General features: G+C 39.8%; 1 protein-coding gene across 1 annotated transcript in view; it reads left to right on the forward strand.

Annotated features, from left to right (window-relative positions):
- Positions 1-12,611, forward strand: part of LMTK2 (lemur tyrosine kinase 2) — a 1,522,811-nt gene that overhangs the window by 1,051,008 nt on the left and 459,192 nt on the right. Inside the window, exon 9 of the mRNA XM_044089711.1 lies at positions 9,192-9,310. Within this exon, the coding sequence (XP_043945646.1) occupies positions 9,192-9,310 (119 nt within the window). The remainder of the gene's footprint in view (positions 1-9,191; positions 9,311-12,611) is intronic.

Genomic DNA, 12,611 nt, shown 5'->3' on the forward strand with positions numbered 1-12,611 from the left:
TCCCTGGAGCATCCCACTGAGGAGGTTCCTCGGAAGAGAACATGCAAAAGGAGACACTTAGACTCTCCATAAGAGTCTGTCACTGAGGACACTGACTATGACGAAGAGGAGGTGTCTCCTAGATCACCAACCAGTGATGTATTATTTGGAGATATATTAGAACTCCTAAAACAAAGGGGGTGATTAGTCCCCCGATAACCCTTCCCAAGAGAAGTCAGAGTTCCTGGAGGCCCTTGCAGCTGGCCTGTCTACCTTGTGGGTGACTTCACCCACTGATGAGCTCATTGATTTAGTCTCTTGATGTGCGTTGAAGGAGCATGACATGCATGAACTGATCCCTACGAGACCAGATAGGATCCTGTCACCACCTAAGGATAGATCACACTGGAATAAAGAAGTACCCATTGATGCCATGGTCATAGCGGCAGCGACTAAGAAGGAACTGGCAGAGTAAAGTTCCTCTGTCCACCTCCACCAACAGGGAGTCTTAGGCTCTGGAAATGTTTGGAAAGTGTTTCTGTGCTACAGCGACTTTTGCCCTCAGGTCGCTGAATTATGTGGGGCATTATACAAGACTCCAGAGGGATTTGATCAAGGAACTTTCCAAATCCCTCTCTAGGACCATATACTCTGAGGTAGAGAGTACTATTTCCTCGCAGTTGGCTACCCTTCAGTCGATTTCTTCATCCATGAAGCTCATCTCCCACGAGGCTGAAGATACCTCACAGGCGGTGGGTTCAGGCATTTCCATCAGAAGACGTACCTTAATGCGCTTATGTGACTTTGCAGAACCCTTCAAATCTTCTTTCATCAGTGCTCCCTTTGACATAACCTCCTTATCTGGCCCAAAGTAAAAGACCAGCTCTGTGTGTGTGTGTGTGTGCAGGAAGGGAAAACACTGTCCGCTGTGGTTGCATGTTTTTCAACTCCTCAACAGACCTTTTCTAGGAACCAACAAGGTAAATGGAAAATGTGGTTCAAAATAACTCCAGGGTCCCTTCCAAAATCCACGTAGAGACAGTTCCACCAGAGGCAGAGGGGAGAGATGCAAATGGAAGAAGGCATTCCTGCAGCCGAAGTGGTCCGCATAACTAGGGATCTAGGGAGACTTTCCCTGACAGATGCTATCAATGGTCCTGAAAGAAGGCCCAACCTGTTCATCTCTGGAAGCAGTCAAGGGTTGTTTATCCCTCTACCAGGGAGCCTGGCTAAAAATTACAAAAGATATATGGGTGTGAAGGATAATGTTCAGAGGTTATACAGTACCATTTTCCCATTCACTGCCCCCCAGTGTCAAACAAAATCCCCAGTGTTCCACCCAGTCAGAGGGAAGCAGCAGCACTAGAAATAAACAAGCTGCTAGAGAAAAAGTTGTCCAAGAGCCCTCCCCCCGACCAGAAAGAGTCTGGAATTTAGTCAAGATTCTTTTTAGTGCCATAGAAGACAGGGAACCGGAGACCAGTCTTGGATCTCAGCAAACTAAATCAATCGGTTCAGTATACAAAGTTCCAGATGGTCAAGGTTCAGTCCATTCTGCCCTTTCTGCACAATGACAACTAGATGTGCTTGATAGATCTTCACAGGTGCATACTGTCACATAAAAAATGAATAGACATTCCAGGAAGTATCTACACTTCCAGTTGGGAGCCAGTCATTACCAGTTCAGAACACTGCCCTTTGGTCTCACCACAGCCCCCATGGTATTTACCAAGGATATGTCAGGAGTTGCAGCTCACTTGAGACTGCAGGGATTCCGATTATTTCCATATATGGACAGCTGGCTGCTAAAAACTTCAACCAGACTAATTCAAGCTTGGGATTACTTACTCCAGTTGTGCCCTCATATGGGGATTTCTGTGAATTACAATAAATCTCAACTCAAACAAACTCAGATTTTGAAATTCATCAGTGCTCTTCGCAATACGGTCACTCAAATAGCTTCTCTCCGTCTGTCCCGGATTCAAACAATCCAGTTCCATGTCAACAAGGTCATTCAAAGCTCTTCACTTTCAGCTCATCTGATATGTATGGTACTCCTCTACTAACAAACTTATCTGTCTCTCTCTCCTCAAAATTGGAAGTCTGTTATAATAACTTTTCTAAATTTGCAACCAAAGCCAAATTCTCCTCCCATCATTGTACTGCCCTTCATTTGTTAAATTGGCTTGAACTCTCCAACCATCTAGACTATCTCCAAATTACTACAGCCCACAGACTAATTTTTCAACCTACTAAGTGCCCAGCACTAACCAACATCCTTTAACCTTACACCCCTCAGAGAACTCTTAAGATCTACTCACTAAAACCTAATCGCTGTCTGCAAACCCAGTCGCCCTGCTGGTCAGCTTCTTCTATCTTTTTCCTTAGCTAAAAAATGGAATTCTCTTCCTTCCTCTCTAAGGTCTTGTGAAAACTTTGAAAACTTTAAAACTCTGCTATATTCCTACCTTTCCTCTAACAAGAAATGCAACTGGACTCTCCGCACCTAGCCTAATAATCAATCCATCCCTTCAACGCCTGACTAACTCTGAGTACAAGCTAACCTAACATAAATGTACATATTGTAAATAACAGTTTACTATCACAATGCCGACGTGCACTTGCACGGCTATGAAGTATTCGAACAACAGATGTTCGAATACTTCATATTGCGGCAGGTGATGTGAGCGAACGTTGCCATTGCGAATGGACTGTGCATTCGCAATTCCAACGTTCGCTCATGGGAGCGGATCGCGGTACAGTGCGGTTAGGGAAATACATCCCTTTCCTCACTGTAGTGCGATCTCGGAGTTGGAATATTAAGTTAGGGGGGGGTGTGGGGGGGTGCCCCCCCTGCATAACTGTGTGTTTAGGTTAGGTAGATAGGTGCTTATGGGAAGGGTGGGCGTGCTGTGTATTGCCGTAAATGTCGCGAGCGACATTTTCGACAATACACCCTTGTTTTCAAGGTTAGGTTGATTCGGAAATGTTCATTTCCGATGTAACAATTCGAAAATACAGACATGATTTTTTCTGATTTTCGAATTAATGATAGTAAACTGTAAATAACATAATTGTACGTATTATAAATAACCCATCCCACCTTTTTTCTCTCTTTTTCCTTCTAAGTCTTTATTCTCCCTCTCAATTAAGTTACCACTGCAATCCTAAATATTTAGATACAATGTAACCAAAGAATTTATTCCTGCTGTTTAGCATGAAATGAAATTGTAATTGTGTCTTCTTTACTATGATTGTATTCTCCCCGGGCTTCCACTGAAAACAGGCTCCCTGAGCCCAGTGGACCTCCCCGGTCATCAGACTGGAAATAAATAAATAATAAATAAATATCAGCAGCAATCACTCTTGTTCTGCTGGCAGGGTACTGTATCCGGATCCTTCACTGAACAATCACAACTTAGTGGTCTATTCTCCATCAACCTTTATCCAGTTGAGTCAAAATAGCGCAAGCTAGCAGAAATTACCTTCTGTGGTGGTTATATTCCAATATGATACAAGAAGGCAATGCCTTTGTTCTCTCTCAAGCCAAGGCCACAGTGACCATGAACACCTTTCAGATTGGGTGGGGTGGCATTTCTTGGAAAGGATCAAGGCCAATGGTCCCCCGAAGAGGCCAACATGCATATCAGTGTCCTGGAGATGAGAGCTATCCTAGAGTTGTAGGCCTTCCAAGACATTCTTCCATCCAGGACTGTTGCGATTCAGATGTACAATTTGTGGGTGGTCTGGAATATCAGTAAACAAGGGGGAGCCAGATTTTACCCACTTTGTCAAGAAGCTATGAGAGTATGGCAATGGGTGATCTCATCTATTCACTTTCTGATAGAAACGCACATTCTGGACAAGTCCAGAGTAATTGCAGACAAGTTAAGCAGGTCTTTTCTAATGCCTCACGAGTGGTCTGTTAACATAAAGGTGGCGGCAAGGATTTTCCATTGATGAGGCCACCCATGCTGTGATCTCTCTACATCTTCTCTCAACAAGTGCAGCAGGTTCTTTGCCCTTACCCCCCCAGTGCGGGAGTCCTCGAGGTACGCCCTACTTCATGTTTGGCCCTCCGGTCCCCTGTATGCTTACCCCACTTTACGTCTAATAACCCAAATTTCTACAGAAAGCATCTCGATTGAAGAGCACAGTTATCCTCATTGTCCTTTACTGGCTTCATCAGATCTGATTTCCCTTCCTTTGGCCTCATCATCTACATTCCTCCTGGATTCTGGATCCAACTTCAGACCTACTGTCTCACTCGACAGAAATGACTCGTACATACATTTCAGGCCTCAAATTGGCCACATGGTTTCTCCAGTTCCATTGATTACTAGGCAGTCCAGGCTCTCTTCCCCTGTACGTCGCATTCTGTTATCATCCCGTAAAGCTTTCACTATAAAAGTACATGGAAAAGATTTTTTTGTGCATGTAAAAAGAATTTAGGTCCTTTTTAGCACTGATTTCTAAGGTTCTTGATTTTTTAGCCACGATTTTTAATGAAGGGACTAGCGCCTCTGCTGTCAGAGTACATTTAGAAGCCATTTTAGCTTTTTTCCAAGCTTTCCTAAGCCTTTCTAAGTGGAACATATTTACTTGGACCTCATCTAAAGGAATCCTACTCCTCCTTTGGATTTAAATGTTCTTCAGGCCTTAGCCCAACCTCCCATTGAACCATCAACTAATTTTAAATTAAAGTTTTTGACCCAGAAGACTATTTTCTTAGTTGCCGTTTCTTCTTCCAGAAAGAGTGTCTGAAGTTCAGGCTCTTTCTTCTAAACCTCTTTAATTTTTCTGAAGGACAGAGTATCTCAACGGACTAATCCTTTGTTTCTATCTAAGGTGGTGTCAGAATCAAATATTAATCAGGTAGTCAACCTTCTAGTTTTCTTTCCAAATTTCTCATAGGAGAATATGTTACATCTATTGGATGTTCAAAGACACTTAGGTTTTTACCTTCACAGAACCAAAAATTTGTGGAAATTTGAACAATTGTTTCATTTTCGGAATCAAAATTAGGCAAACCAGGTTCTAAAGTGGCTTTAGCCAAATTGTTGACTGACTGTATTACCTTTGTTTATCGAAAAGTGTGTTTGCCTTTACCAAAACCACCAAAAGCCCATTCCACTAGGTCTGTGCCAACTTTTTCAACCTTTTTGTCTAGAACTTCATTGAATGATGTTTGTGCAGCTGCAACTTGGGCTAATCCTGAAACCTTTATTGCTCATTACAAACTGAATCTGGTTTCTAGGGGGAGCAGCTGCCTTTGACACAGCTGTGCTGAGGCATATCTTTCCATAGGGTCCTTCCGAGATTTAGGAAGCTGGGGACTCTGTCTCAGCAGTTGAGTAATGAATGAAAATGACAACATCAGATAAAAAAGTTATGTACTCACAATAACATTTCATCTGTGTTGTCTAATTTCATTCTTTGTCAACTTCCCTCCTACCAGCCCACTCCTTTGCTTTACTCCTGGAAAGATCGAAGGATATTGTTAAAACCACTTTTCCTTTGTTTGAGTCCCAGATTCCTTTCTTTCCTGACTATCTGCTACTCTGTAGGTCTATGGGCAGTAGACTAGTTCTGAGATATGTAAGGTGACTAGGGCTTTATGGGTAAAGCTAGGAGCTCAAGAGTTTGTGTTGTGTGATCTAGAAGAAGTGGGATCTGAACCCAACAGTTGAGGGAGAATGAAAGTGGGCAGTACAGATGGAACATTATATAGTGAGTGCGTAACTTTTTTATTCAGCTGCGTATTGTTTACCCTCGTCTACAAGGTGAGAAATGTCTACACTGTTTAGATCCTGGAAGACAAATATGGTTTTATTTTGAAGGGACAAAAGATATCCAGCTGCCTGACCAGTCAACTCTTTGTGCTGCTTTTGCTGTAGATAGAATGGGAAAATTGACAATTTCTAATTAAATAACTTGTTGTGTTGTCTTCACTTGTGACACTGCTAATAAGCACTTAGCAGGCCAAGTCAGAACTCATTCTGCTAGAGTGACTTTTCAGTTTATCAGCCTTCTACAAGGGAGGCTTTGACAAGGAGTATCTGATGTTCATTTTGTCCTTAATTCATGCCTTTACAAAATGCTATAGAGTGTATATTCAGTGTAAAATAAAAGGAGGCTTTATGACTGCTGTGGTTCATGGTATCTGATCACACATTATCATCCCTTAGATTGAGTCATAGCTTGGTATTCTTTCTATTCTTAGGTAACTCAGATCTGTAAAATGATAACTGCAATAAGGTTTAATGAGACTTTCTTCATACAAGCAAGCATTCAGTATCATTTTCCTGGTTCCTGATGCGCAGATACCCTACATCCCCAATTTGTTCTATGTTCTTTTTCTGAAATGGTAGTTTAAATAGATCAGCTTGGTATTTCCGTGTGATTAGTTAAAGCCTGTTAAGTATCCAATTTTTTACGTAGTTGGTGTAAACTGGATTTGATGTTGTGACAAGGTTCCACACAATAAAGCTGATTTAGAGGTTGCCCAGTTAGACATATATTCCTATATATACTCTGGAACAAACTACCTAGCTATATCAAACCAAGCTGCTCATTAGCACTCTTCAAGAAAAATCTTGATGATTGGATGGGTGATAGGAAATTCACCCCGGGGATCACTTCTGTGGCTCTGCTCGACAGAGGCACAGGAAAATAATTTTCTTGGGTGGCAAAAGCCAGGGTACCATTTGGGCTAGGCTTATATAGGCCCTAGGGCCAATAGCCTAGTACCTACCTACCTTCCAAGAAGCTCATGCAGATACAGATGAGTACTCTTTGAGAGATGCTGACTTATCATGCTTATGAAATTTCTTTTGCTAGCTCAGGATATTTTTTTTGTTCATTTATCATTTTTTCTTTAAAGTTCCTTAGTGGCCATGACACCGAAAAACTGCTTAAGGACTCAGTGCTGCCTGTTACGTATACACGTGTATATATAGATGTGTATATGTTTTACATATTTACACATATGTGTAAATATATATATAAATATACACACATGTACATATTGCACCCATGTATGCATTCACACACACACATGCTTACATATATTTATGTAGGGTTCCTATTAGATGACCGAAGATGCATTCTTTCAAATGCGTCTCGGTCAAACTTGAAAAGACTAAGGAGAAATGACAAAGTGGCATATAAGCAAATTCTTTCCCTGGGAAAGAAATTGCTTGGCCGGGTCCATTACTTTTCCGTTTTCATCACTGTAGTGCGATCTCAGAGTTGGTATATTTAAGTAGGGGGCCCCCACTTTATGTTTTAAGAGTTTTTTTTTTTTTTTGTTCGTATTGGAACAGCTGTTCTAAGCATTCGAGTTTGTAAACTTTCACTTACATGGGGTCGACAAATCATCGTTCACTTTTCTAAGCGTTAGATGATTTAATATAGACCCTTTATGTGTGTGTGTGTGTGTGTGTGTGTGTATATATCTATATATATATATATATATATATATATCTATATATATATCTATATATATATATATATATATATATATATATATATACACATATGTGTGTGTGTATATGTATGTATATGGGTCTGTGTCAGATGATTGAGTTTTCAGAAACTAGAAATTCATATGAACAAGATCATATGATCAGGTTTCCGAAAACTTGAACATTAGAAAAAAAAAACACGAAAAACACAAAAATCTACTTTTTTACATTTTTGAAGGGGGGCCAAACCTCCCCCTGCACCTCCCACACCCCCTGCAAATTATATATACGAACTCCGAAATTGCACTATAGTGGAGAAAGGGCAAATTCCATCATTCAGTATTCTGAATTTTCATTCTTTTGGATTCAGTTACTTGATTTTTCAGTCTTCTGAAGTAGACCCATATGTATGTGTGTGGGTCTCCTTCTGTTTGTCGAAAGTACATTTCATCGACAAACAGAAGGCCGAGCCCACTTCTGTGAAAGTGCACTACATCGAAAGTACACTTTAGCGAAAGCCAATTTGCCGAATTGCGTTACAGTGGGGATTAAGGAATATATCCTTTTCCCCACTGTAGTGCGATCTTGGCGTTAGTATATTTAAGTTGGGGGGTGTGGGGTTGCAGGGGGGGGCTTGCCCCATGCATAAATGTGATTTAGTGTTTTGTTTTTTATTTTTTAAAATTTTTTTCTTATTTGTGTTTTGCGAAAGTGCATTTTCGACAAAGTGCACTTTCGTGAAAGTGAGTTTGATGGTTTATGTTTTGATGAAACGTAATTTCGATGGCTCAACATTGATCTATATATATATATATATATATATATATATGTATGTGTATATATGTATATATATATATATATATATATATATATATGTATATGTATATATATATATATATATATGTATATACACACACACATATATGGATCTCGTGCTATTGAACAAAAGTTCAATAGTCCGAATCCACATCTGTCAAATACACTTTTTTAACTGAAGAAGCACTTTCGCTAAAGTCCCTAAATTAAACAAAAAAATAAATAAATAAAACAAAAACACACAACTAACATTTACGCAGGTGGGCAAGCCCCTCCCTGCACCCCCAATTTGGGGGGCTGCACCCCCACACCCCCTACTTTTATATTCTCACTCCGAGATCGCACTACAGTGGAGAAAAGAGAATATTCCCTTACCCCCACTGTACTTCGATCTCAGCAACAGCCATTCCCCGCTGATTTCCCCTGTTTTTTATCATACTTTCGCAAAAGTGCTTTTTCCGTGAAAAGCACTTTTGCGTATATATTATCGGCAGTTTCACTTTCGATGAAATTGCCATTCGTGCATAAGTATGAATCCTATATATATATATATATATATATATATATATATATATATATATATATATATATAAAATGTGTGTGTAGTGAAAAGTACATGGAGAAGTCAGTGACTGACTACAACAATTTTTTTTCCTTTCTTTAGTGGCAGTGTTTCTGCAAGACAGTTATGTCTACTAAAACCCATTTCAGGAGAAGGTACTCTCACACCACCAGCTTTCTTTGTGGCTCGATACATATTGTAAAGCTGTAACTGCATCACTTAATTCCAGTATAGTGTTTGTATTTGTCTTTTCGCGGGTAAAAGTTGGACTGACAGTTAAAAAGAATTACATGACATGTACTGGAATGTCTTTCAGTGTATGTATATTTGTATATATCTTAATAAATGTGTTTGTCTTGGCAATTCAGGAGGATTATGTTATAGATGAGGACATCTGTGTTCCTCTCCGGTGGACAGCACCTGAACTTGTGATGGATAATCGAGGAAAATTAGTAGTGGGAGATGAAACAAAATGCAGCAATGTATGGTATGTACAATGTTTTTTTTTCCCTTTTCCTCTGCATGAATGTATTGTTTGAATTGTTATAAATACTTTTAGCATAATGGTTTCTTTTGCAGTTGCTGGGTGGAGTAAATAGTTTTGAAGAGATGTTCATTTCTTTGCTGCAGTATATAGATCAGAAATTGATGAATGTCTGTAGTAGTTTAATCGCAAAATCTTCCAAGAACTGATGTGCTTTGTTTAACAACTCCCTTGTTGTAATAAAACTTGCTAGTCTTCATTTTTGCTGTCATTAGGTCATTTATGCATGAGGGATTTCTGAATTTAATTCCTGTGAATTTGTTTGGAATGAGAAAACACAACCACAGTTTATTTACTTTTTTTTCTGGCAAACTCCAGCTGGGCACTAGGCCCTTTTTCAGTGGAGGCCCAGGGAGAAAAGCTCCAAACACATCAAGTTAAAGACCAATACAGTCTACTGCTGAATTTTTACATTCTGTGCAAATGCTAACATATTATACTTACATGATAGTAATACATAAGACATTATACATTTGTACATAGTAGGAAGATATAGTAATACAAAAATGCTGTCTAGTGCACTTAATACATATAAGGAATAGTAAATTGTAGGAATGTTTAAGCACAACTTGTCAAACAAGTTTTAGTTGTATTTGTCAGCATTACTGCTTCAAGATCACAGAACTTTTTTGGGGGGCTGAGGGAGTTGGAAAGATTCTTATACTGCATCTAAGGTTGTGCAATCTCCAGAATTATTGTTTTTATCGATATAGATGTAAGGAGGGGCTAATGGGGCTTGCCGTCCTGCAGAAACATTTTGGCTTGTATTTTTGGTAAAGGTCATCATTTTAAATTGTTAACTTTATTTTTTGTTGTTTCTCAGTTTAACTGTAGTAGGTTTAATTACATACCGTGCATTTGTGTAATGAGTCAGGTGATTAAATATGTGTATATATTTTTTATGTACTTTTCAAACAGCACTGGTATGTCTGTCTGTAAATTTAATCCTTATTTCATTCACCTAATACTGCAGTGGTTTTCATTGCCTCATGCATCTATATACACAGTCACACATACACACACATATGGGTCCACTTTCCAATCTCGAAATACTGAAACATCGAATTTCAGTATTTTGAGACCAGAATGTCGAAAGTACAGTTGTTTGAAACTGCACTTTAATGTATTTTCGTTTTTTGAATCCGTGGTAGGTGTGGTGCGGCGTGCAGTTTATTGTGTGCTGTCTCTCTAAGAGGCACTGTGTTCTGGGATTTTCATATGGCGGCCGATGTCTAGTTACATACGGAGATTAAGGTAGGTGTTTGTTTTTTTAGGATTTTGCTACAAATGTGTTATGTTTTATTTTATTGGGGAGTTTTAGGTGTAGTTTGGGGTAGGTAGGTGAGAGTATGTGTATGTCAGTTTTGAAAGTGGTGCATTTTGTACATGTGTGTAGTGTGTGTTATTAGTGAGTTTAAGTATGTCGTACAATGGGAGTGTAGGACACGTACAGGTAGGTTTTTGTGGGGGTTTTTTTCTCGATTTGGTGTGACCTCGGAGTTGGCATATATAAGTAGCGAGGGTTTGGGGAGGTGTTGAGAGTTTTTAGTTTTGTTAGCTTTTTGTTTTATGTCGGGGGTGGGTTGATTGTTTACTTGTATTGTGGATGTTCCGAGATTTTGCACGTCGGTATTGTGAGTTTTCGTGTTTCTGGTATTTAGACATTCCAGTCTCGAAATACTAAAATTCGACATTTCAGTATGTCAGGATTCAGAAGTGGACATAATACATACATACACACACACACACACACACACACTCATATATTGTCACAGTTCAAATTGACTTTGTGGTACTACAATCATTTTGAACTAATTGTAGACAGATGGAAATATAATATTCTGCATATCTGATGACAGGGATAATCCTTGGCAGATTTATGATTGGCATATCCTTTCTTCCTATTTCAGTCTTAATATTTTTCTCTTAAGCCCCTACATTCAGGGAGCATATACCGTATGATGTCATTCACTGCAAAAGGGGAGCATGTCTAGCCCCTGGGCCTGGCATTTTTTTCTTCTGCTAATATGACTTAATCTCAGTCATGAATTCATGTTGACAAATTCCTTTGTTCAATGTGCAAACTGATTTAATCCATCGGTGAGTGAATGTGTTTGTGGCTGACTGTCATTTTATAAGTCAGACCATGTTGGCATTGTGTTTGTTTGACAGAAAAGTATGATATGAAATACAACCATAATTGCCAGCATTTCAGTCCAGTAGTCCAATTAAAGCTGTAGAATGGAGACATTTTTGACATGCCTCTGTTCACAGAAGTTGGCAGCAATTGAGAGTGACAAGTGTAGAATCCATGTGGCATGTTCTTCGCACAGATTTGTGTCTATGAGAGAACACCATAGAAGGAAGTAGTGTGATTGACTCAGCAGGGTAGCACAGTGGCCTTTGGTGCTGGAAAATCAAAAGATTGTGGGTTCTCTTCCCATACCAAGTACCAGCTGTGGGTCCCACACCCGGTACTTGAATTAATTTTCCAATACTGGCCCTCCATTGCAACATAAATGGGGTGCTTCACTCCTGAGTGTGGTGTCCTTCGAATAAGATGTTAAAAATAGAGGCCCCATCTGGTGAGTAGCTCAGGTGGAATTAAAAGATTTCATGGCACTTATTAAATAAAGAACAGGGGAAGTTCCCCAGTGGTCTGGCCAAATTCCCCCTAGTCAGTACAAATATTACCTTGGGTTTTCCCTGTAAAGAGGATACTGGCCTTTCAACAGAGAGTAAATAAAGTAGTGAGTAAACATTGGTCACTTCCTTCTGGTGCTAATGTTATTGCTATGATGATATCATGATCACCATGTCCCACATCCTTGCCCTTTAGTGCTGAGAATTTGAATTCATACACTGTTTCCACTTTAGTGGACAGTCAAGGGGCCATAAAAAATGCACCACTGGAATTAAAGGGAGTTGTGTTGTGGATTGTAAGCATTGGTTGTCCCTTAAGTTCCTTAATTGTAAGCAATCATCACTCAGGGTAGAGGACTCTTATTCCCAAGCTTTTCTTCTATGTAGGTATGAAATATGTGGCCTTGAGTGAGGAAAGTTCACTACTTTGTCCACCCCATGGCTTGAAAGATGGGTGTAGCATCAGGAGGTGGGTACTGGGCTATCTCTGTCAACAAATATGGTGGGATGTCAGCACTTAGCTCTTGTGTGCGTATCACCCTTTACAGTCCCATTCCATGTGCCAAGGCCCCTTCGCCCCACACCCAGCTGCTTCAATCTT

This window comes from Protopterus annectens, chromosome 12.part0, assembly GCF_019279795.1.
Source record: "Protopterus annectens isolate FY-2018-M chromosome 12.part0, PAN1.0, whole genome shotgun sequence".
Lineage (NCBI taxonomy): Eukaryota > Metazoa > Chordata > Ceratodontiformes > Protopteridae > Protopterus > Protopterus annectens.